This window comes from Panulirus ornatus, chromosome 30 (assembly GCF_036320965.1).
Source record: "Panulirus ornatus isolate Po-2019 chromosome 30, ASM3632096v1, whole genome shotgun sequence".
Lineage (NCBI taxonomy): Eukaryota > Metazoa > Arthropoda > Malacostraca > Decapoda > Palinuridae > Panulirus > Panulirus ornatus.
Genome location: NC_092253.1, coordinates 24,945,782 through 24,971,896, shown reverse-complemented (window position 1 = coordinate 24,971,896; position 26,115 = coordinate 24,945,782). Strand labels below are relative to the sequence as shown.

Here is a 26,115-nt window from a genome sequence, read left to right as displayed (position 1 = left end):
TAACCATAATTTTCACATAATGGCAAGATTGATACAACAAATAATTTTGATAATAAAAAGGAAGACCCAACAGACATTTCTCATGGTACAGCTGGTTCTAGGACACGCAGATGACTCACACATGAACATCTGTCCCACACCAACATGTGTTCAGTGCAGGAATGCGCCGTCCACCAGCAACAATTCTAATTCCTGAGACTTGAGCTCACTCACACGAGCCGCTCTGACGGTTATTGGCGGAGATGGCCATTCCTGATTCCTAAATATGAGAGAGAGAGAGAGAGAGAGAGAGAGAGAGAGAGAGAGAGAGAGAGAGAGAGAGAGAGAGAGAGAGAGTACGTATGTGTGTCATCATGGTGTGTACGCGCACGCGGACGTATGGCAAAATGACATCTACGAATACCAGAAGACATACTTATAGCCCCACAGGTGTGTGTGTGTGTGTGTGTGTATGTGTGTGCGCGCGTGTGTGTGTGTGTGTGTGTGTGTGTGTGTGTATGTGTGTGTGTGTGTGTGTGTGTAGATAATTAGTCTGGCACAGATGCACCAGGTGGCGTGGAACTCCCCAGTATAGCAGGAGTGAGGAAGGTGGGAGGACAGACTGTCGCTGATCTACTATGTAGATTCGTTGTTGAAAGCGGACGTTACTGGTAGCAGGGAAGAGCGTGACTGAGGTAGCCTTGCTTGCTTTTGGGCTGACAGAGTGAGTCCTCAGCTGCAGGAGATACATTGCTTGAGGAGAGGCCTTGCGTAAGCTTCTGGGAGTCGAGTCCATCATTCTTCTGTTCTAGGGGAGAAGAATGTTTTCTCCTAGTGGGGCATAACTTGTCCCGCGGAATATGGTAGTGTTCTCAGAGGTGGACGTGCTTACAACCGCAACAGAATTTTACATTTGATCATCAAGATTTTCTCTGAGGGAAACGGGTAACTCTGAGGGATTTACGGGCGCGCCAAGTGTGGAAAATATTGATGAACGTGCGCACTGTTGACAGAACTACGATAGAAAACTGCCATCAAACTAGTGGTAAACGCAGAGGTTGACACACACACACACACACATGCACAGACCAGCTAGTGGATCTTTGTGTTGTAAGCATTCGTAAATGGGTGAAATAAATTGGTAAGTTCATCTTAGATTTCAAGACATGTTCTTTCCTGGTGAACGCTGGTTGCGTTAGAAGGTAAGGTCACCATTGTCTGAGGGCAAAGATGGGATATGTTTGTGGTATAAGAGTCCCAACGATGCTGTCTAGGGCCTACATGCAAAAGAGATGGATGTTTGTTTTGGCATTTGAATGCCCAAGGCCAATGTGTGGTGTGTGGATGGGACCATAACCTCAGTTTTTTTCTTCCCATTCATGGGATTATGGACCAAGAAAACGTACCCAGAGGGTTGTACCCCAAAGAGTTCTAGATTAAGGAGTTGTGCCTTATATGGTTGTGGACCAAAGTGGGGGTTGTAAGGGGCGGTACGGACGAGCGGGGCTGTCTGTGGGGATGAGGTGCTCAGATCACTTGATGTCAGAAAGAGAAGGAATACTAATGGCCCAATTTCCACTCATTCATCTCGTGTTGACACTGACGGATGTCGGACTAAGTGTGTGTGTGTGTGTGTGTGTGTGTGTGTGTGTGTGTGGGTGTGTTTTCAAGGCCAGTGAAGGGTAGAAGGGGACGTATGAAACACCTATAGGCAAATATTTCCGTTACATAATTCTCGTATACTTCAACCTAATCAAGTTATATTCATGGTCTATGTTTGATATGATGGTTCGGCTATTTCTATGTTATGAATATCTCAGTATCAGTAAATAGATTGTCATCTGTGTATCTGTATGGATGTGATAAATCTAGCCAGATAGAGATTGATAACTACCTACGTGCATTTTATCGTTTTGATAAGGTAAACTTCGAGTGATTATGTGACGAAGCAAACACTCTTTGTATCGGTGGCTAGTGATGAAGTGAGGAGATGGAGTAGGTATTTTGAAGGTCTGCTGAATATGTTTGATGATAGAGTGGCAGATGCAGGGGGTTTTGGTCGGGGTGGTGGGAGAAGTGAGAGAGTCAGGGAGAAAGGTTTGGTTATGACAGAAGAGGTGGTGAAAGCTTTGCGGAAGATGAAATCCGGCAAGGTGGCCGGTATGGATGGTATTGCTGTTGAATTTATTAAGAAAGAGGGTGACTGTGTTGTTGATTGGTTGGTAAGGATATTCAGTGTATATATGGATTGGCGGAATGCATGTACAGTGCCACTGTACAAAGGCAAAGGGGACAAAGGTGTGTTTCAAATTACAGAGGCATAAGTCTGTTGAGTATTCATTCCTGGGAAATTGTATGGGCAGGTATTGATTGAGAGGGAGAAGGCATGTACAGAGCTTCAGATTGGGGAAGAGCAGTGTGGTTTCAGATTTGGTAGAGGATGTGTGGCTCATATCTTTGCTTTGAAGACTGTGTGTGAAAAATACTTAGAAAAATAGTTAGATTTGTATGTGGCATTTATGAATCTGGAGAAGGCATATGATAGGGTTGATAGAAATGCTTTGTAGAAGGTGTTAAGAGTATATGGTGTGGGAGGTAAGCTGCTAGAAGCAGTGAAAAGTTTTTATCGAGGATGTAAGGCATGTGTACGAGTAGGAAGAAAGGAAAGTGATTGGTTCCCAGTGAAGGTCGGTCTGCGGCAGGGGTGTGTGATGTCTCCATGGATGTTTAATTTGTTTATGGATGGGGTTGTCAGGGAGGTGAATGCAAGAGTTTTGGAAAGAGGAGCGAGTATTCAGTCTGTTGGGGAGGGCCTGGGGAGTGAGTCAATTGTTATTCACCGATGATACAGCACTTGTGGCTGACTCGAGTGAGAAACTGCGGAAGTTGGTGGCTGAGTTTGGAAAAGTGTGTGAAAGGAGAAAATTGAGAGTAAATGTGAATAAGAACAAGGTTATTAGGTTCAGCAGGATTGAGAGAAAAATTGGAGGAAGTGGTGTTTTAGATATCTGGGAGTGGACTTAGCAGCCAATGGAACCATAGAAGCGGAAGTGAATCATAGGGTGGGGGAGGGGATGAAGGTTTTGGGAGCGTTGAAGAACGTGTAGAAGTCGAGAACGTTATCCCAGAAAGCAAAAATGGGTATGTTTGAAGGAATAGTGGTTCCAACAATATTGTATGGTTGCGAGGCATGGGATATAGATAGGTTTGAACGGAGGAGGGTGGATGTGTCGGAAATGAAATGTTTGAGGACAATATGTGGTGTGAGGTGATTTGATCGAGTAAGTAATGAAAGGGTAAGAGAGATGTGTGAAAACAAAGAGTGTGGTGGGGAGAGCAGAACAGGATGTGTAAAAATGGTTTTGACAAATGGAGAGAATGAGTGAGGAAAGGTTGACAAAGAGGATATATGTTGACATACAATGGAGAGACGTATATACACATATTGGATTCATGTACTCATGTGATGAGAGAGAGAGAGAGAGAGAGAGAGAGAGAGAGAGAGAGAGAGAGAGAGAGAGAGAGAGAGAGAGAGAGAGAGAGTGCTTACCTTCGTTTACTTGGCGATCAGATTTAGCCGTGAATCAGGAAGGGGAGTGTGTCAGCAGCGCCTACCTCGTACCTTGCTGATTTCAAAATGCTATTGTTCTCAGCTGCCACACACACACACACATACACACCACACACACATACACACACACACACAGACGTACGTTGTCTCTTATCTCGGGTTCATCTGGAGCCGTTAGCAGCCATCTGTACTGTACTCTCTTGGAGGTTCCAACTCTCCCACTCCCTCTAGAAGTCTCTTTCGTTGGCCAAATTATTGAATAATCTCTATATCCTTCATGATGGGTTTTCGTGGATCATTTGTTTGGTCTTTCTCAATATGTTCTAATGAAATCTTATAGGTTTGAATACACTGTTTCTTCCGTACTGTGTAGTTCGTAATCCTATTTTATTCACTTGATTTTGTTTCTGTTCATTGCCATGGATGAAGAGATTAAGGCCGAGTTCAGACTCTCTCGACCTTATGCTGCCAGATAAGGTGTTCCATCCCCTGAAATTTCCTGGTAAAGTGTGTTTGAATTCCCTGTAGCTCACTGGTATCATAGATCACCGCAGGAGTGTTCCTGGAGAACCGTAAAGTTAACTGGTAAATCACGTTATTGATTCCTTCTTTGTTGATGTGGTTATACAAACATTTAGAATGAATATGCCATTCATCATGAATCTCACTCTATTTTTTCCCCGGGCAGAGTATTATTCGGTATTGCTTCGTTCCAGTATAGACTATGATGTGTCAGGTTTTACGTGTATGAAGGAGACTTGATTATTCGCTTCGTTCTTTTGCTTTTAATCGCTGGCGCTGTTGGACGCTGATGAGCAGTTATTATTTATCATTACGCTGGTAAAATAATCATTCCATGATTTCTTGGTTCAAAATGGCACTGAATTCCATCAAATTCTCTGTAGATCCTTTGTACTTCACGAATACAGTGTATAGTACAGTAGTTCACGAATACAGTGTGTGTGGGACGGTAGCTCACGAATACAGTGTGTATGGGACTGTAGCTCACGAATACAGTGTGTATAGTACAGTAGTTCACGAATACAGTGTGTATAGTACTGTAGTTCACGAATACAGTTTATAAAATGGTGTGTAATGTAAGGTAGTTCACGAATGCAGCTTATAGAGTTGTTGTATCCCATGGGATTTCACAATACAGTGAATGAAGTAGTGTATATTGTAATGCAATCAGCCGACACAGATGGTGTATATCCCATCAACGTGTATCAATTAGTGTCCAACATTTGATGTCGTATAATGATGATGTTGGCTGATTAAGCCAGTGTGCCTCTAATAACGGATAATTTCATTTTCTTTTTAACTAACAAGGACCATTTTGGCGATTAAGACAATTAAAGAAATTCTCTTATTTGTGTGTAATCCATTGTGTTGTGGACTAAGTCCCGCTGGAAAATGGTGAAGGAATTACATTACTTTGGTTTGACAGTTATATTTTTATAGCAATGTTTTCGAAGGTACGCCTCCACTTACGACGCCATAATCGAATGTAACAGCGCCATAACCGGAGCTACTGCTCCAACACAGCTCCATCACCGGAGCTACTGCTCCATCACATCGAAGTAACACCACCACCACAGCGCCATCACCGGAGCTAACTGCTCCACCACAGCGCCATCATCGTGGCTACGGCCCTACCTTCACAACACAGCACCTCCGTCACTATCGCTCTGTGTTTTCACAGTCGCAATCACTGTCCCTCAAACTCCACGCGTCACGGCACGTCACCGTCACGTCTTCAGGAGCGTCACCGCCACAATGACCGTCACATACACGCAGAAGGTGTCCGACTGCAAGGGTTTTGGCTCCTTCTGGCGCCTGCTGTTCAGGTAAGTGAGACGCCTTCGTCTTTTTACGTTATCCCTCACTTCCGTTACCATGTTGACGACTGTTGACGCTGGAGTCTCTTAGATCACGTGACCTGCTTGGCAGTCCTTAATCCTAACTACCATTTTGCGACGAGAAAGATTATTATTACAGTCACATGAGGATTAGATAATGGATGAAGGAAGTTTAGAGACTGGGGGGGTAGGCGGCAACACCAGTGTGACACAGCCCCCCTTGTGTCTCCCCGTAACAGTGAAGTTCATGGTCACGAAGAGCAGTCACACACACACACACACACACACACACACACACACACACACACACGTAGCCCTGAGCGAATAACCTGAGATCTGCCGATCTGGCCTTTCTTTCTGTAGGTGGCGTGGCAGTCTGTACAAGCTGGTGTGGCCCGACACTCTAGTGTACTCCTTCCTCTACTTCATCTGCTCGATGGTCTACCGATTCGCCCTCGACGAGAAGCAGAGGAGGTTGGTAAGCTCTTAGTTCCGTTGAGGTTTAAGTAGGGTCTACACTACTGGAGGATTCATAAGGATAGGTCTGGTAGCCCCCTAAAGGGGGGGGGGGGGTCTGAAGTTTCAGAAGACTTCAGTTACCTTGCTGGAACAACTGAAGTGTTGGCAGCCGAGGGGTGAAATATACGTTAGTAGCTGTGGTGATAATAGGTTCTTGCCTGGCTGGTGGGTAAGACAGAATATTCAATCAGAATATTCGTCAGGTCTAAATATTGAGCAAATATTGCTGGTCATGGTGAGAGATCGAGTGTAAGGTGATGGCGGAGGTGGTGGTGTTAGGGGTTGATGAAAGTGGTTAGAGTGCTTGGAGAGGTTCTTGGCTATGCTACATGGCGTAGTTGGGTTGGTAGTCATGTTGGAGTTTCCAGAATAGTGGTAGACGTAAGGGAAGGTTAGAAATGGAGGGGTTGCAGAGGTTTATAGCTGTGTTTGGAAGGTTCGGGGTGGCGGGGGGGGGGGGTTGTTAGCCTCTTATGAAGGGTTCAGAGGGGTTGTCTGCCACTGTTGGAGGGTTCAGGGGGGGTTGTCTGCCACTTATGAAGGGTTCAGAGGGGTTGTCTGCCACTGTTGAAGGGTTCAGGGGGGTTGTCATCCACTTATGAAGGGTTCACAGGGGTTGTCTGCCACTTATGAAGGGTTCAGAGGGGTTGTCTGCCACTGTTGGAGGGTTCAGGGGGGGTTGTCTGCCACTTATGAAGGGTTCAGAGGGGTTGTCTGCCACTGTTGGAGGGTTCAGGGGGGGGTTGTCTGCCACTTATGAAGGGTTCAGAGGGGTTGTCATCCACTTATGAAGGGTTCAGGGGGGGTTGTCTGCCACTTATGAAGGGTTCAGAGGGGTTGTCTGCCACTGTTGGAGGGTTCAGAGGGGTTGTCTGCCACTGTTGGAGGGTTCAGGGGGGTTGTCTGCCACTGTTGGAGGGTTCAGAGGGGTTGTCAGCCACTTATGGAGGGTTCAGAGAGGTTGTCAGGCACTGTTAGAGGGTAGGGTTCAGAGGGGTTGCCAGTCAGTGTTGGAGAGTCCATGGGGGCTGTCAACCGCTGCTGAACTGCTGCCTAAGATGGACTAGTGTGAGGGAGGGTTCAGTACTTTTGCCACAGTACGAAAAAGTTTTGGGTGTTAGAAGTACATAGTGTTGGAGACAGATGGAGGGAAAGCGAGAGAGAACACAGGGTCACATGACAGAAGGATTCCAGCTACAACTGATGATTACAGTAATAATAATAAAGGTCTGATGCGTGGGCCACCACCCGTTAGCGGCCCGACCATCGCTGGCCAGCGATAACCCAACAGCAACAGAGTCCGGCATTATCCCAGACGGAGCGATATGTGGCACAGTGACTGTGTCGTCCACAGAACCTGGGGTCAGTGGCCACAGATGGCCATGGTGTTTGCAGGACCTCTCTCTCTCTCTCTCTCTCTCTCTCTCTCTCTCTCTCTCTCTCTCTCTCTCTCTCTCTCTCTCTCTCTCTCGTCCATGCTACCTACGTTATCTTACCCTCCAGACCCTCCATCCCAGCTCCCCACCATTCCTCCCTCTCAGCTCCCCACCATTCCTCCATCCCTGAGAATATCCCAGTCACATCTCTAGCCTCCCACAGTATCCCCAGCATACCCTCCCCCCCCCCTCTCCGCCCCCAGTGTCCCAGGTGTGTCTTCTGCAAGACACCTCCTGTGTCATCCGGTCTCCCCACACTACCTCTAGCCTCCCCACACTACTTCCATCCTCCCCGCACTATCACCAGCCTCCCCACCCTACCTCCAACATCTTCTGGCCTCCCTATACCATCTCCAACACCCCGTTAGCCTTCCTCTCGACCTCGAACACACTCCGACCTCCCCATACCATCTCCAACATCCTTCCAGCCTCCCACACGACCTCCAACACCGCTTCCCTCAACACCAGTCTCCCTCCTGCAGGGTGTTCGAGCACCTCTCCCTCTACTGCGACTACTTCCGGAACCTGATCCCGATATCGTTCGTGTTGGGGTTCTACGTGACGCTGGTTGTACAGCGCTGGTGGGAGCAGTACCTCTCCATCCCCTGGCCAGACGACTTCGCTCTCCTCTGCACCGCATACATCAGGGGACGGGTCAGTATGGAGCATACAACATACTGTATTTTGTCCTATACCGGTGTAGAGTGGATACAACATACTGTATTTTGTCCTATACCGGTGTAAAGTACATACAACACACTGTATGTTGTCGTGTACCAGTGTAAAGTGTAAAACTCGCTGTATTTTGTCCTGTGTTATTATAGAGGATACAAGCCCACTGTAATTTCCCAAGGTTAAGTAATATTTTACGATACTTTATTAAACTTGAATATATGCAATATATACAACAGACTGTAGCCTCCTTGTGTCAGTGTGATGAGTAAAACGCTTGGCATTTTCACTTACATTTGTGTAAGGTCCTTCATCATACTGTATCGTGGCTTTATAAGTGTAAGGTACGCAGTAGAGCGTAGCTTGTCTGTGTCTGCGTAAAGTCTACAGACGACAGACAGAGGCGCAGCGAGAGGCGTCATGTGTTTGTTATTGTGTTGCAGACGGGTACCGGAAGGGCAATAAGGGCGACGTTGCTGCGCTACGTTAACCTGACTTGCGTCCTTACCTTCGCCAAGATCTCATCCAAGGTTCAGAGGAAGTTCCCGTCGTACAAGGAGCTGCTCGAGGCAGGTGAGCAGGGCAGGTGTGGAGGCGGGCAGGTGTGGAGGGGGGCAGGTGTGGAGGGAATAGCTGGAGGGAAGTAGGTGTGACCTGGGACAGGCGTGGAGGGAAGCAGGTCTGCCTGGGGCAGGTGTGGAGAGAATAGCTAGAGGGAAAGTGGTACACTTGGAGTAAGTGGGATGGGTGTTCAGTGGAGGGAAGGGAGGGGTGGGGTGTGTCTGGCGGCTGAGAAGCAGAGCATACACGGGGAAGGGGAGAGAGAGAGAGAGAGAGAGAGAGAGAGAGAGAGAGAGAGAGAGAGAGAGAGAGAGAGAGAGAGAGAGAGAGATTATATCCCAGTTCTTCGTAGCAGGTGTCGTGAACACCGAGGGTAATCAAGTCATTGATCAGGCCCAGCGGACATCCTCTTCCCCCGCTCACCACGGCATCATGACCTCATTACACTCAGCATCTTCACCAGTGCCTGCAGGGAGGCCCACGTCTTATCCCTCACCAAAATACATCTGTCACCCTCCGTCAGGAGCCGTTAGGACGACGTAGTCTACTGTGGTTTATGGTTGATCTCTAGCGTGATAACACACACACACACACACACACACACACACACACACACACACACACACACACACATCCACCCCCTCCTCCTCTCAGCCGCCTTAACCTGTCAATTTCTCACCGTAGGATACCTCACGCCGCACGAGAAGAGGATCCTGGAGGAGGAGGGGACCTGTACGAGCGTCTCCCTGGTCTTCCTGCCGATAAAGTGGTCCTGCAAGGTCCTTCACTGCGCCAGGATGTGCCACTACATCACAGACGACCTGGGACCCAAAATGCTCATCCATGAATTGCTCAAAGTCAGGGACAAGACGGGGATGCTCATCCGGTGGTCAGAGATCAGCATTCCTCTGGTCTACACCCAGGTGAGAGCAGCCTGGGAGAGGCTGGGTGAGAGGAGGGAGAGGGGAGGAAGTGCCAGGGTACGCTGGAGAGTGAGGGGTGAGTGATGTTATAGGTGGGAGAGTGAAAGGAAGAGGTGGAGTTACGATGAGAGTGAGGAAGGGGGGATGGGTGAGAAGGATTGAGTGGAGGAATAGATGGTGGAAGTGAGAGTTCCAGTGGGAGAGCTAGTGAGAGGGATGGGTCGGAAATCGGATAGTGAGAGTTCGAGTGAGAAAGCGAGTGAGAGGGAAGGGTCAAACATCGGTTAGTGAAAGTTCTAGTGAGAGAGTGAAGTGAGAGGGATGGTTCAGCAATCATAATGGAACAGGGCTGGAACAGGTGGTAGTGGGAGAAGGAAGGAACAGTGGAACGGAAGTAGGAACACGTCAGGAGGGAACATACCGGAATGAATCAGAACAGGTTTATAGGCATCAGTGTTGCCAGGTGTGCGCTGGCTGCATACCTTTCTCGGTGGCCAGGGTTCGATTGACGGGAGGGGTAGTGGTAACATTGCTTTGACCGGGAGACGTGTGAACATCACATGGTCTGATATCTATCTGTCTATCTATCTATCTGTCTTTCTATCTATCTGTGTTTATCAATGATGATCTGTTTATAGCAGAACCACACAATGACATTCAATTGTTATTTCTTTCATCTAATATCTATCAGTTCTGTCTCTGTGGTCGTTCCATCCAAAACCGAAGTGAGAACAACAGGTTAATAACTTGAGGTTGAATCTCTCTCTCTCTCTCTCTCTCTCTCTCTCTCTCTCTCTCTCTCTCTCTCTCTCTCTCTCTCTCTCTCTCTCTCTCTCTCTCTCTCTCTCTCTCTCTCTCTCTCTCATTGCTGTTACATTCACAGTCTCCAATTTCTTATTTCTTTTCTTTTTTTGCCCACCTTACAGCACTTTGTTCACCATTTCTAGTGGCAGGTAAAAGCAATGTGTGTTTACTAGGAGCCTTCACGCTTCAAGGAGGGTAAACATTAATACCAGATGACGTGTTCAGTCTTTCCCTGGAGATACGTTTAGTGGATCCAATATGTCTGGGATATGGTGGACAGTGAACACTGAACTGAAAGTTATCTTATTTCTTTTTAATTCCATAAATGAAGACAGTTTTGTTTTAACTCTCATCCTACCTTAGCTTATAATTCCACATACTGTAGATAAGGATAATGATTATAATGATTATAATGACAGTAATGATGATACACTACTACTACCAATGATAATGATAATGATAATGATAATGATAATAACGATGATAATGATAATGATAATGATAATAATGATAATGGTAATAATAATAATAGTAATAACAATAATAACAATAATAATAATATTAATGATAATAATGATAATAATGATATAATGATAGTAACGATAGTAATAATGATAATGATAATGACAATGATAATAATACTGATAATAATGATGATGATGATGATGATAATAATGATAATGATAATAATGACGAAAATGATAACAATGATAATAATAATATAATAATAATAATAATAATGATAATAATAATAATAACTGATAATAATAATAACAATAATGATAATTAAGATAAGCAATCCCCACACACGTGTTTAAGACATGAGACATATTCATTATAGATACGAAATGATCATTGCTATAGATAGATTAACGAATATATTAGTACCTGATAAGGCCGTTGAACGCGTCCCTAATCACAGAGCAGATGTGAAAATGAGGTCAGGCGAGCATCTGCTATGATTGATTCAAGCTAGCATCTGCTATGATTAAGCTAAGCGAGCATGCGCTACGATTAATTCAAGCGAGCGTCTGCTATGATTAAGCTAAGCGAGTATGCGCTATGATTAATTCAAGCGAGCGTCTGCTATGATTAAGCTAAGCGAGCATGCGCTACGATTAATTCAAGCGAGCATCTGCTATGATTAAGCTAAGCGAGTATGCGCTATGATTAATTCAAGCGAGCATCTACTATGATTAAGCTAAGCGAGTATGCGCTATGATTAATTCAAGCGAGCGTCTGCTATGATTAAGCTAAGCGAGTATGCGCTATGATTAATTCAAGCGAGCATCTACTATGATTAAGCTAAGCGAGTATGCGCTATGATTAATTCAAGCGAGCGTCTGCTATGATTAAGCTAAGCGAGTATGCGCTATGATTAATTCAAGCGAGCATCTACTATGACTAAGCTAAGCGAGTATGCGCTATGATTAATTCAAGCGAGCGTCTGCTATGATTAAGCTAAGCGAGTATGCGCTATGATTAATTCAAGCGAGCGTCTGCTATGATTAAGCTAAGCGAGCATGCGCTACGATTAATTCAAGCGAGCATCTGCTATGATTAAGCTAAGCGAGTATGCGCTATGATTAATTCAAGCGAGCGTCTGCTATGATTAAGCTAAGCGAGCATGCGCTATGATTAATTCAAGCGAGCATCTGCTATGTTAAATCAAACGAGCATCTGTTGTGTGACCCAGCAGTATGTGTAATGGGATCCTCATTTGACTGTAAACAGAGTCTGTGCGAGCACTGCCAGTCTCTCAAGAATTTGCATAGATATATAAAAGAGGTTGTGTTACCGAAACAAAGGGAACTTTACCGTAAACACATTTATCGATCTGTCATAATGGATCGTCACGGGAGAAAAAAAAAAAAGAGAAACGATATATGATGAAACTCTCTCTCTCTCTCTCTCTCTCTCTCTCTCTCTCTCTCTCTCTCTCTCTCTCTCTCTCTCTCTCTCCTTCCTACGCATAGTTCCGCCTCCATCATGCCACTCACCACCACCACCACGCTCCCTCCTTCTTTCCGTGCCACTTCCATCAACACTGCCTCCCTCTTTCCCGTCTCCACCGTCAGCAGCAGCACCTCCTCCTCCCTCCTGCTAAATCCATCTACCTTCCTCTCCTCAGGTGGCGACCATGGCAGTATACTCCTTCTTCTTGTTCTCTGTGTTGGGTCGCCAGTTCCTGGACCCTGCCCAGAAGTACGACAACCGCACCATCGACTTCTTTGTGCCCATCTTCACCCTCCTGCAGTTCTTCTTCTACATGGGCTGGCTCAAGGTGGCCGAGTCCCTGGTCAACCCCTTCGGTGACGACGATGATGACTTCGATCTCGACCTCATCCTCGAGCGCCACCTCAAGGTACTACTACACTCACTTGAAAGATGATGATGGACGGGTCAGCGGGCCCGAGAGAGAGAGAGAGAGAGAGAGAGAGAGAGAGAGAGAGAGAGAGAGAGAGAGAGAGAGAGAGAGAGAGAGAGAGAGAGAGAGAGAGAGAGAGAGAGAGAGAGAGAGAGAGAGAGAGACGAAGGTTAGTACGGTCCTAGGTCCTAAGAGAGGGTCACGGTAGGGGAGGGTCACGGTAGGGGAGGGGTCACGGTAGGGGAGGGTTATGGCAGGGGAGGGGTCACGATAGGGGAGGGTCACGGTAGGGGAGGGTCACGGTAGGGGAGGGTCACGGTAGGGGAGGGGTCACGGTAGGTGAGGGGTCACGGTAGGGGAGGGGTCACGGTGGGGGAGGGGTCACGGTAGGGGAGGGGTCACGGTAGGGGAGGGGTCACGGTAGGTGAGGGGTCACGGTAGGGGAGGGGTCACGGTAGGGGAGGGGTCACGGTTCCTGCAACAAGCCAGGATAGCCCAGTGTGGAAGGGTGGGAGGAGGACGTCTCCACCAGTACTGCTGACCGACGCGTCCGTGCCTCCGCTCACCCACACCCGTCATACGTACTCACAATCTTCGCAGTGAAGGAAGGCGTCTTTATCTCTGATATCACCAGGAAGTCCACCTAAATGACTGGGACTACCAGGAAGGTTTGTATATTTCGGGCTTGGCAACTCATGAGCCTTAAGATCGCCCCACATGCTTGACATTACAGATGTTTGGCCCTTACAAGCGTCTCGCAGATGTCACATGGAACAGCTGCTGCAGGTCTGGCTCTCCTTACTGATAACTCGCAGACAAGGTAGCTTATCATCTTAGAGCAAATACCTCACTAATGCTTCACTTTATAGATGTCTTAACTCCTACCACATACTGTATTCTACACTTACAGTCACCTTACATATGTCGTAACTTAGTTACATTACAGATGGCTCCAGTTAAGGTCCATTACAGATCACCCCAATTACTGATATGTTCCAGATGTTACAGAATTACATAATCCTCACATTACAGATGTCTTGTATTACAGATGTCTTGTATTACAGATGTCTTGTATCACAGATGTCTTGTATTACAGATGTCTTGTATTACAGATGTCTTACCTCTTGGGAGGCGTGACGTCACACGAGGACCCGATGGACTTCGAGAGGTCCAACTGCGAGAAATTTTGCCCCGGTGGAGACAGCGGCTCCAGGAGTGACCTGGGTCTGGGGCATCCAGTTGACGTAAGTCACGCTCGAGACCTGGCCCGACTTGCAGAACTAGCGCGGAGGAACAGTATGGGAGACCAGGACCGAGGTATCTTCAACCAGGATGACCTCGGCCCGAGTGACCCCGGCAGGAGCGATCTCGGGAGAGGTACACCAGAAGTCTCGATCTCGGGGAATGACCGGGACACCGTCATCTTGTCCCCAGAGCTGCCACACCGGGACAACTTCGGCTTCATCTGGGAGCAGGTGAGGACGCAGACCACACGAGAGTCACTAAATAACACAGACTGACCTCTACAGCGACACGGGAATGCACCCAAGACGTAACAGGCCATTCCACACACACACACACACACACACACACACGACGGGGGAATGTACCACAGTGTTCTGCATGGTGGCTGACTGGGGCCACCTTAAGCTATCGTGACGGTGTTTGTGGCATCGTGTTGACACAACAAGGGATCAGAACACATGCCATAGAACTTGGATACCTGAAATAGCAGGGAAAACTATAGATGGACAGAATGTACACAGAAGGTAGGGATGTAATCGGGTGTCATCATGGGATCAGGGAGCGGCGGGTATAACCGATCAGCAACGTTGACCGTGACGCATCCACGGGGTCGAGCGCATAGGTTCAAATCCTGGTCGCGGCAGTCGGTCCACAGTCAACCTAGCTGTTCATCTATCCCTAGGGGTTCATTGATAAATTGGACACCTAGCTTAAGCCATGGTGAATATATATATCTGTCTATCTATCTATATCTATCTATCTATCTATCTATCTATCTATCTATCTATCTATATCTATCTATCTATCTATCTATCTATATATACAGCACAGCTTCCATCATCACAAAGGGAAGGTCATAAATATGCTTACATCTTAAGATGATTCGGGATACAATGTCCAAACATACACAAGTACAATCAACACTTGAGAAGTGTTGGAAAACATCTATCAATGGACTGGGCAGATCTATTTCCATATCGATTAATCTTACGGTGTTTGCATAATCTTTTTTGGGGGGCCATTTCCTCCCTGTACCTTCTTGAGTTCTTGATGCTTTATATCACGTTCTCGCGCCCTCGTGAACAACCTTTGTTCTCCATCCTTTTAAAATGAGTCAAGTCCTGCATAAGACGACTGGTCTGGGGTAAGTGTTACTTGGTTATTTCAATTCTGATTTATTTGATTAAAATATTCACACTTGGACAAGATAAAGGATGTGTATAATTTACGGTGAGCAAAATGAGTTATAAACCTTCTCTAAGCAAGTGGGAACTTCTACAGATGGACCTAAGTGTACCACAAGACCCAGCCAAGACGTCTCAGCTAGCTAGGAAACCCCAGGAAGCTAGGACGCCCCAGCGAGCCAGGACGCCCCAGCAAGGCACCTCACCAGTATTCCTCCACCCTGGTAATCCTCACTTCCACCTCAGTACGACTCCGTCTCCACATTCCACTTATGTGACACTCACTCCACACAAGACTGTACACCACAACACAGAACCTTTTACTCCCACAAACGCAAGAGATAGAACATGAAATTCTTCTCCTCTTGGCTACTGGGTCATGTTATGATAAGAACATTGTGTCGGTTATCTGTTAAAAAGACCTCGTCTGACCTTGGTCATCTGCTTCTTATCACCTCAGGATTTAATTTGCTGGTAGATAAGCCTGTCTATCTTATTTTCCTGATGTCTCACTCATATGTTCTACATCCCATTTCAACCAGATTGTTTCTAACAAGTCCAAAAGCCTGTGCAGTAGTTACTTCTCTATGGGTCCACCATAAAACACAAGAGGTGGTTGCAGTGTGGTATAAGAACAACAACAACAACAACAAGAACAATCACAACAACAACAACAATAACAACAACAACAACAACAACTTCTATCAACTGATTATTCAAATTTGCCCATAGACGTCGCTGACAGAGCTGAGCACGCTGACCAGGACCAGGCCAACCAGGGTCGTGGCAACCAAGACTACACCAACCAGGGCCACACCAGCCAGGACCACACCAGCTCGGGCCACTCCAGCCTTGGCCACACCAGCCAGGGCCACACCAGTTCGGGCCACACCAGCCAGGGCCACACCAACCAGGGCAACTCCAGCCAGGGTCACACCAGCTTGGACCACTCCAGCCTTGGCCATACCAGCCAGGACTACACCAGCCAGGGCCACACCAGCCACGGTAACTCCAGCCAGGGCCACACCAGTTCGGGCCACTCCAGCCTTGGCCATACCAGCCAGGGCCACACCAGCTCGGGCTACACCAGCCAGGGCTACACCAACCAAGGCAACTCCAGCCAGGGCCACACCAGCTCGGACCACTCCAGCCTTGGCCACACTACCAAGAGACTGACATCAACTGGTCAAGGGAAGACAGACAGCAAAGTCGAGGGGATTGTTAACCCGGCGTACATGGTGAGTACCTCCCTCCCACGCCTCCCAACGTACGTGGACAGTACCTCCCTCCCACGCCTCCCAACGTACGTGAACAGTACCTCCCTCCCACGCCTCCCAACGTACGTGGACAGTACCTCCCTCCCCCGCCTTCCAACGTACGTGGACAGTACCTCCCACCCCTGCCTCCCAACGTACGTGGACAGTATCTCCCTCCCCCGCCTCCCAACGTACGTGGACAGTACCTCCCTCCCCCGCCTTCCAACGTACGTGGACAGTACCTCCCACCCCTGCCTTCCAACGTACGTGGTGAGTACCTCCCTCCCCCGCCTTCCAACTTACGAATACCTACAACGAGATTCTTTCATCAGTCTGGGCTAGCGCGTAGTGCCCACCACATTTACTGCTCATTTCGTATCAGTGTTACTTCCTGCTACCAAGCGCACCCAGCAGACTCGAGTTGATTTTGGAGTTGATAAGGAGCTGCTCTGAGTCGTGTGTCTCATTATCGTTGAAAGAATGTTGTATATATGTACACAAATATAGCACATATGAACACGCTCTTGAACTGAACACAGGATGCACTCCAACACTGAGGAACCGAAACTTGTACCACACACACACACACACACACACACATATATATATATATATATATATATATATATATATATATATATATATATATATATATATATATATATATATATATATATTATTCTTTTTTTATTTTGCTTTGTCGCTGTCTCCCACGTTTGCGAGGTAGCGAAAGGAAACAGACGAAAGAAATGGCCCAACCCACCCCCATACACAATGTATATACATACACGTCCACACACGCAAATATACATACCTATACATCTCAATGTACACATATATACACACACACAGACACACACATATATACCCATGCACACAATTCACACTGCCTTTATTCCTTCCCATCGCCACCTCGCCACACATGGAATACCTTCCCCCTCCCCCCTCATGTGTGCGAGATAGCACTAGGAAAAGACAACAAAGGCCCCATTCGTTCACACTCAGTCTCTAGCTGTCATGCAATAATGCCCGAAACCACAGCTCCCTTTCCACATCCAGGCCCCACACAACTTTCCATGGTTTACCCCAGACGCTTCACATGCCCTGATTCAATCCACTGACAGCACGTCAACCCCGGTATACCACATCGATCCAATTCACTCTATTCCTTGCCCTCCTTTCACCCTCCTGCATGTTCAGGCCCCGATCACACAAAATCTTTTTCACTCCATCTTTCCACCTCCAATTTGGTCTCCCACTTCTCCTCGTTCCCTCCACCTCCGACACATATATCCTCTTGGTCAATCTTTCCTCGCTCATTCTCTCCATGTGCCCAAACCATTTCAAAACACCCTCTTCTGCTCTCTCAACCACGCTCTTTTTATTTCCACACATTTCTCTTACCCTTACATTACTTACTCGATCAAACCACCTCACTCCACACATTGTCCTCAAACATCTCATTTCCAGCACATCCACCCTCCTGCGCACAACTCTATCCATAGCCCACGCCTCGCAACCATACAACATTCTTGGAACCACTATTCCTTCAAACATACCCATTTTTGCTTTCCGAGATAATGTTCTCGACTTCCACACATTCTTCAAGGCTCCCAGGATTTTCGCCCCCTCCCCCACCCTATGATTCACTTCCGCTTCCATGGTTCCATCCGCTGCCAGATCCACTCCCAGATATCTAAAACACTTTACTTCCTCCAGTTTTTCTCCATTCAAACTTACCTCCCAATTGACTTGACCCTCAACCCTACGGTACCTAATAACCTTGCTCTTATTCACATTTACTCTTAACTTTCTTCTTTCACACACTTTACCAAACTCTTTATATATATATATATATATATATATATATATATATATATATATATATATATATATATATATATATATATGATTTATTGTTAATAAACTTAGCCTTTTTATGCAAATGATTCCAATTTCTTGTTTTCTCTTTCCAGGAATGAAGAAAGACTGCGTTTCCAGACCCTGGAGCTACTAGGAAGACTGGTTCTGGCTTTCTAACAAGAGGCATTAGCTTACAGACTGGGTGCTGAGAAGTCGCACTCGACCACACCATTTAGAAGTTCCAGCAACCATTGTTCTGCTTGGAGGGCCAGCGAGTCAGTCAGTACTGCCGGTAGCGCACACTTGCCTCTGTTTACAAGGACCAGGGGAGGAGTGCTGGCTGGGCAGCTTCGTCGTAAGATGAGGAGAATCTTGTGGGGATGACCTGTTGCTCCAGATGATCAAGAAAGACTAAAAGAAGAAGAAGAAAAAAAAGAAAGGAAGAGCCTCTTGTTATTGTCACGCAGCCCCAGGAGCTATTGGGACAACTGGGACCTAGAAGAACTAGGATCCCATACGTTTGTCTCAGCATCATGACCCAGAAAGCATCACCCATGATGACGCCAGGAGGTCCCCCACAAGATTGAAGATGTCTTTTTTCAATATGGTTGCCATGTTCGCCAAATGTTTTGATTATCAGTCGTGTCCAGTGTTCTATTTACAGCAACTCAGATCATTACAGTTGATGGGACATTCAACTGCAATGCCCATCCACTCCAGCCGCTTTGCCGCACTTTATCTTATCCAGGGCTTTCACCACCTCTTCGCTTTTCACCAAACAACTTTCGATGACTCTTTTACTTCACATGATTATATCAGAAATACCACACACACGGATTTTTACCCATACTTTCAGTCCAGTGCCACGCACAGTTGAATTAAAGAACAGAGGCTATTTGTTCTGAGGGATCATTGGAAAACGGAAAATACTTGACAGGTGATTGGAAAATTGGCGAAGAAAATATGAAATGGACTTTCCTTATGGAAAACTAATCATAAACCTAAGATGTGACCACATGAGAAGTGCTGCTCATGCTACAGGCTTTGGAAGACCGAACTCAATTTGTATATAGAAAAATGATATAACTTTAAGTCCTTCAGTTGCACAGAAACTATGTAAAAATACGAAACGTTCAAAAGCTTTTAATAGGTTGGGGATTTCATGAAATTCGCTAGGTAGAGTTTTACGTCAACTTGGCAATAAAAGTAACTAGACCACATCCTCTGCATCGGTTGCTTGAGGTTGATGGAGAGAGATCGCGGACTTAACCTTTAAACCAAACTTGACGATCAACTTTTCAGCGAACGTAAACTAAATGGATTTTGGAAACAGAACTTAAGAGTGGCGTCTTGGTTTGAAGTCACTAGGCCAAATGTTTATAGTGTTACTTCTTGTATAGCTATCAGGATATGTTAACTACGTATGTGATAACAGATGCAACAGCTCAATGATTACAGATGGAACCCCAGGGAACCTTCCCATTGCGGGACGAGTGTGAGATCAATGAAATACTGCCTCAGGAGGAGGAGGAGGAGGTGGAGGAGTCGTGTTTGAGCAGGGAAAACCGAGAGTAGATTCACGTTCGCTACGTGTAACACCATAGGAACCCTTCTGCTGTCGTGTACTGTACGAGATCTAAACCAACTAAGGACTTAAGTTTAACAAATGAATCTCACAGTAATGATCTTCAAAAGCCTTTGTACCGAGACGTTTGTGATTCTCTGCTGAAGCAGTTGGTGCAATTGGTGTATTTAAGATCTTGCTTTTGAACATTAGGTTTGTACAATATTTTTCTTACTAAGCGTTCAAATAAAAGTGTTTCTTTCTTTTTATCATTATCGTCTCGTAATTGTTTGGTTACCCTCGTAGTATAAGTGTAATGAGTGAATCAGTATAATGCAACGACACACAAAACGCTAGGAGCCAATCACAGCTCTAGTTTTACGGTATAGTTAACCAATGGTGAAGATGTTATTAAACTGTTGGTCATAGTGATTTCCTTGAGGATTGTTCATGTGACATTTTCGTGTTGTTACAGGGAGATACAAATTTTGTTTTTCATATTGAAAGATAGTCTTGTCTTATTCAAATCATTTGATATAGAATTAGAAAGAAATAGATAAGTAGAAAGACATAGAATGATAGATAGAGATATAGATATACAGGATGTACAGGTATACAATTGTATCATATACATACGTAAACATAATTACTAGATGTATATGTATGAACATATGCATGAATGCACATATGCATTACACAGGTGGGTAAGAGGTGGTAAAAGGGAGTGAGGCAGGAAAAGAGGCCTGTGTTTAGAGCAGCCGAGACAGATGAGGTGAAGAATGGTCTTATAACTCACCATCGCATTTAAATCATCCGTCACTAATACCCAGTCTCTTTCATCAACACTGTGGACACACTCACTCAGCTGCTCCCAAAACACTTTCCCTCGCATGATCTTTCTTGTCATGGCCAGGTGTATATCCTCTCATAATCACCCATCTCTCGCCATCCACTTTCATTTTTGCCCACGTCGATCTAGAATTTACTTCCTTACACTCTATTACATACTCCCACAACTTCTACTTCAGGAGTAGTGTAACTCCTTCCTTAGCTCTTGCCCTCTCTTCAACCTCTGACTATACTCCTAGGGCTTTTCCAAGCCATTCTTTAACTTTACCCTTGAGCTTTGTTTCATTCAGAGCCAGAACATCCAGGTTTCTTTCCTCAAACATACTACCTACCTCTCCCACACACATTTAGATATCCCATCCTGAGCCTTTGAAGAGGGTGAGCATTCTCTACTTGGCTCCGTTTCTTCTTTTAGAAATAGAAATGCAACGAGGATTGAGAGTCCAGCAGTGTCCCCACTCCCGAAACAATGAGGTGCCTTTTTCGACACGCAGGGAATACGGAAGTGGAATTCTTTTCCCCTATCACGGGGACACACACACACACACACACACACACACATATATATATATATATATATATATATATATATATATATATATATATATATATATATATATATATATATATATATATATATATATATATTATATTATTTTTTTTTATTATACTTTGTCGCTGTCTCCCGCGTTTGCGAGGTAGCGCAAGGAAACAGACGAAAGAAATGGCCCAACCCCCCCCCCCCCCATACACATGTATATACATACGTCCACACACGCAAATATACACACCTACACAGCTTTCCATGGTTTACCCCAGACGCTTCACATGCCTTGATTCAATCCACTGACAGCACGTCAACCCCGGTATACCACATCGCTCCAATTCACTCTATTCCTTGCCCTCCTTTCACCCTCCTGCATGTTCAGGCCCCGATCACACAAAATCATTTTCACTCCATCTTTCCACCTCCAATTTGGTCTCCCTCTTCTCCTCGTTCCCTCCACCTCCGACACATATATCCTCTTGGTCAATCTTTCCTCACTCATTCTCTCCATGTGCCCAAACCACTTCAAAACACCCTCTTCTGCTCTCTCAACCACGCTCTTTTTATTTCCACACATCTCTCTTACCCTTACGTTACTCACTCGATCAAACCACCTCACACCACACATTGTCCTCAAACATCTCATTTCCAGCACATCCATCCTCCTGCGCACAACTCCATCCATAGCCCACGCCTCGCAACCATACAACATTGTTGGAACCACTATTCCTTCAAACATACCCATTTTTGCTTTCCGAGATAATGTTCTCGACTTCCACACATTCTTCAAGGCCCCCAGAATTTTCGCCCTCTCCCCCACCCTATGATCCACTTCCGCTTCCATGGTTCCATCCGCTGCCAGATCCACTCCCAGATATCTAAAACACTTCACTTCCTCCAGTTTTTCTCCATTCAAACTCACCTCCCAATTGACTTGACCCTCAACCCTACTGTACCTAATAACCTTGCTCTTATTCACATTTACTCTTAACTTTCTTCTTCCACACACTTTACCAAACTCAGTCACCAGCTTCTGCAGTTTCTCACATGAATCAGCCACCAGCGCTGTATCATCAGCGAACAACAACTGACTCACTTCCCAAGCTCTCTCATCCCCAACAGACTTCATACTTGCCCCTCTTTCCAAAACTCTTGCATTTACCTCCCTAACAACCCCATCCATAAACAAATTAAACAACCATGGAGACATCACACACCCTTGCCGCAAACCTACATTCACTGAGAACCAATCACTTTCCTCTCTTCCGACACGTACACATGCCTTACATCCTCGATAAAAACTTTTCACTGCTTCTAACAACTTTCCTCCCACACCATATATTCTTAATACCTTCCACAGAGCATCTCTATCAACTCTATCATATGCCTTCTCCAGATCCATAAATGCTACATACAAATCCATTTGCTTTTCTAAGTATTTCTCACATACATTCTTCAAAGCAAACACCTGATCCACACATCCTCTACCACTTCTGAAACCACACTGCTCTTCCCCAATCTGATGCTCTGTACATGCCTTCACCCTCTCAATATATATATATATATATATTGATAATAATAATAATGAATTATCCCTGGGGATAGGGGAGAAAGAATGCTTCCCACGTATTCCCTGCGTGTCGTAGAAGGCGACTAAAAGGGGAGGGAGCGGGAGGTTGGAAATCCTCCCCTCTCGTTTTGATCTTCCAAAAGAAGGAACAGAGAAGCGGACCAAGTGAGGACATTCCCTCAAAGGCTCAGTCCTTTGTTCTTAACGCCACCTGGGTAACGCGGGAAATGGCGAATTGTATGAAAAAAATAAAATATGATAAATAGGTCAGTGGAGTAAGGTGAGCCAGAGTGAGGATCTGGTGAACGAACACCTGCCAACCTCATTAACACAGGTGTGCGGCGGTGAGCGTAGCCAGGTGTAGGCAGAGGTGTACTGCTCGGTGTGTGTGTGTGTGTGTGTGTGTGTGTGTGCGAATACATGTTTCATATGTGTGCGTGTGTGTACATTTACAACCTTCTCTGGGGCCGATAACGACTATTGATATTTCCACAAGCCGGCAAGCCATTGTCTAGGCATCAAGGCTTCCAAAAGCCGTCGCAGGCTTCGATAAATACAATAGTATGGCCAGAGATTCGATCCTGGCTACTTTGCTGGAGGTAGTTCGTCCAACTTCCACTGTACAAATAGCGCCAATGTACTGTACATCAGTGTTGGATTAAAACGACTTTTCTCCACTGTATTTCTCTTTGTATATTTGTCTGTCTTTTGGTATTGCTATGCAATTCATTGTTCTATATTGTTTTCTATAGAATATATTGTTCTTTAGTTTGTATATCTTTGTGCTCATGATGTGTTCCCAGTTTCTATCATTGTGTTTCGCTCGGTAACTATTGGAACCGTGCCTTGTTTCCAGTTTCCATTGCTCTCCATGTTGGCAACATATGATCCTTTGTCTGGTTCGCATCTCCCAATTCATCCTCTTATCCCCACACTCTGTTCTGCTCTTAACTTCCAACTTGCTGTAATTCTATCTTATCTTGACTACTGATAAGTTGTGCTGGTCTTCTGATATTCAGTTCCTTAGATTATGGCATATCAAGTCCCTCAGATTTTGTTCTTTGTCGTGTTCACAATTTTTGATAATGTTATTCTTAACCTCTGGTACCCTGTCTTGCTACCATCTTCTGATACCCTGTCTTGCTCCCATCTTCTGATACCCTGTCTTGCTCCCAACTTCTAATACCCTGTCTTACCCCCATCTTCTAATACCCTGTCTTGCTCCCATCTTCTGATACCCTGTCTTGCTCCCATCTTCTGATACCCTGTCTTGCTCCCACTTTGCCACGTGAGTCTCAGACGATCATGACTTAACATACAGACGATGTGGATCCGTCGCAGCACATCAGAACACTGAAGTCTGCCGGAGTCTTAGATACCTGACATCGTGACTGGAATTGTAGGTCATGTGGCTATTAACTAACTGTCATTTCCGAGCAGTTTCGTAATGAGGAGGAAGCTTTTACAACCTCGAGTGGAGAGCATTAGGACTAAGAGTAATTTCTCTTCCGATGTAGTCGATTTTTAAGGGAGAAATAAATTGGTCATCATGATAAGAGTGGAGAAGAAAAGGTAGAAGGAAAATGATGGTAGGTCATGAGGGATATGATGAAAAGGGAGTCATATTAGCATATCTCGACACACACACACACACACACACACACGTGATCAAACATTGGTCATAAGTAATGACGACTCTCCACGCTCGATATTTTGTAGAGAATACAAGAGAATACGACCAAAGGTTACTGAGGTACGCCAGGAGAGCGCGGCCCGACCCGTTCACGAGGTCATGAATGGAGGGAGGCAATGAATGGAGTTGGCAGCACCTCACTTGTCCTAATGTGTGGGCACCTGCGGGTATGGCTGAACCCCGGAGGGAAAACAGGGGAACGTCCGGCACGACAATTACCTCATTACTCCCGGCAGCAATTACATACGCGGCGGGGCTGCCAGGCGAGGCTCACCGATCTCTAAACGGCCCGACATCCTCCCGAGAACACTCGATAGACAGCTACGGCCGCCTCCACTTCCAACCAGGACAGCCAGCGTTGCAAACCCGTCTCTTCCCGTGAGGTGTGAACCCTGGATGTATCGACTCGCTACTTCGAAGCTTCCAGTAGTGACCTGGGGTAGGAGACGTCTGGGAATTGTGAGAGGGTGAGACAAGGTAACAAGGTGAGGAGGGAAGGGTGAGATGGTGGGTGATTCAGGAATGCGGCCATAGTCGACACCTACATACATCGCTGTCTGTCGACTGTGAGGTGATGCAATAGATCCCTCTGTCATGTTCATTATACTTCTAAATGTTTGACGGTTTCCTGGGTAAATGTACCGAGAAGAAAATGATTGAGTAGCTGTTCAAATGCATCGTTGACCTGCTACATAGGTCGTACGAGCTGCCCCTTAAGACAACCCCAGCAGGTGTGGAGGTCAACCTCGAGTTGGCTTCTGTGACTGGAAGGAAGGACGTGACCTTTGTGTGTGTGTATGTGTGTGTGTGTGTGTGTGTATGTGTGTATGTGTGTATGTGTGTGTGTGTGTGTGTATGTGTGTGTTATTCAAGGGATGGGGGGAGTTGCATTACCATGAACTGATTCAAACCTCGAAGCCATGTTCATTATAGGAATGCAGACACTGTACTGTGGTGGTGGTGGTTTGGTCTGGATAAAGTGATAACAAGCCATTGCCTCACGTTCGATGTTTCACGTAGAAATGTGTCCTCTGGTCCTTGTTAGCTCTCGCCAGTACCTGATTAGACAATGTTTGTCGCTGTATGGTAAGGAAGGTGATCTATACGAACTCATCTGGTGATTGTAACGATATGTGAGGTTTAAGAAGAGATCATGGCTTGATTGGTTGGTAGTTTGGGCTTGAGGCATATCAACTGCCAGGGTCATTAAGGTTGTTAACGTAATATACATCCACTAACCGACCTGAAGAAGGTGTTAGAGATGGTTCTAAGACCACATACCCTCTCACTCTGCATGTGGCCCAGGATTATGTTGGTCAGTATCGTGTACAGCAGATTTCAAAATGCTGGTAGAATGGGTTCGTCACATCATGTCGGCTGGCCAGATAATGGCCATTGTGTCATTATCCCATTTATCATTTATACTGTCGGTTGGGTAAGTATAGCGGCGTTGGGTATATTCAATAAGTTATTTCAAAGGTTATCTCTAAGATAAAGTGGTATAAAGAGTTCCTTGTTGTCTTATAGAGTAATTCTAAGCTTGATATCTGCCACAATCAGTCATGATAACAAGATAACATGGGACCGAGCCCGCCCACACCACCACCACCACCATCACAGAACCTGACGCACGCCACACTCACACCACACTT

The 26,115-nt window shown here is 45.9% G+C and overlaps 2 protein-coding genes across 2 annotated transcripts in view; both read left to right on the top strand.

Annotated features, from left to right (window-relative positions):
* The first annotated feature begins 593 nt into the window (after window positions 1-593).
* On the top strand, window positions 594-20,085 carry LOC139758504 (bestrophin-1-like). The gene is made up of 11 exons (XM_071679994.1): window positions 594-674; window positions 4,880-5,397; window positions 5,773-5,883; window positions 7,847-8,018; window positions 8,480-8,609; window positions 9,282-9,520; window positions 12,456-12,689; window positions 13,805-14,167; window positions 15,219-15,345; window positions 15,854-16,359; window positions 18,354-20,085. The coding sequence occupies exons 2-11, from the start codon at window positions 5,327-5,329 to the stop codon at window positions 18,357-18,359; spliced, it is 1,959 nt and encodes a 652-aa protein (XP_071536095.1). The 5' UTR covers window positions 594-674; window positions 4,880-5,326; the 3' UTR covers window positions 18,360-20,085.
* A 4,429-nt stretch (window positions 20,086-24,514) lies between these two features.
* LOC139758503 (uncharacterized) overlaps window positions 24,515-26,115 on the top strand; it is a 13,460-nt gene continuing 11,859 nt past the window's right edge. Inside the window, exon 1 of the mRNA XM_071679993.1 lies at window positions 24,515-24,902. The gene's annotated coding sequence lies outside the window, so the exon portion shown is untranslated. The remainder of the gene's footprint in view (window positions 24,903-26,115) is intronic.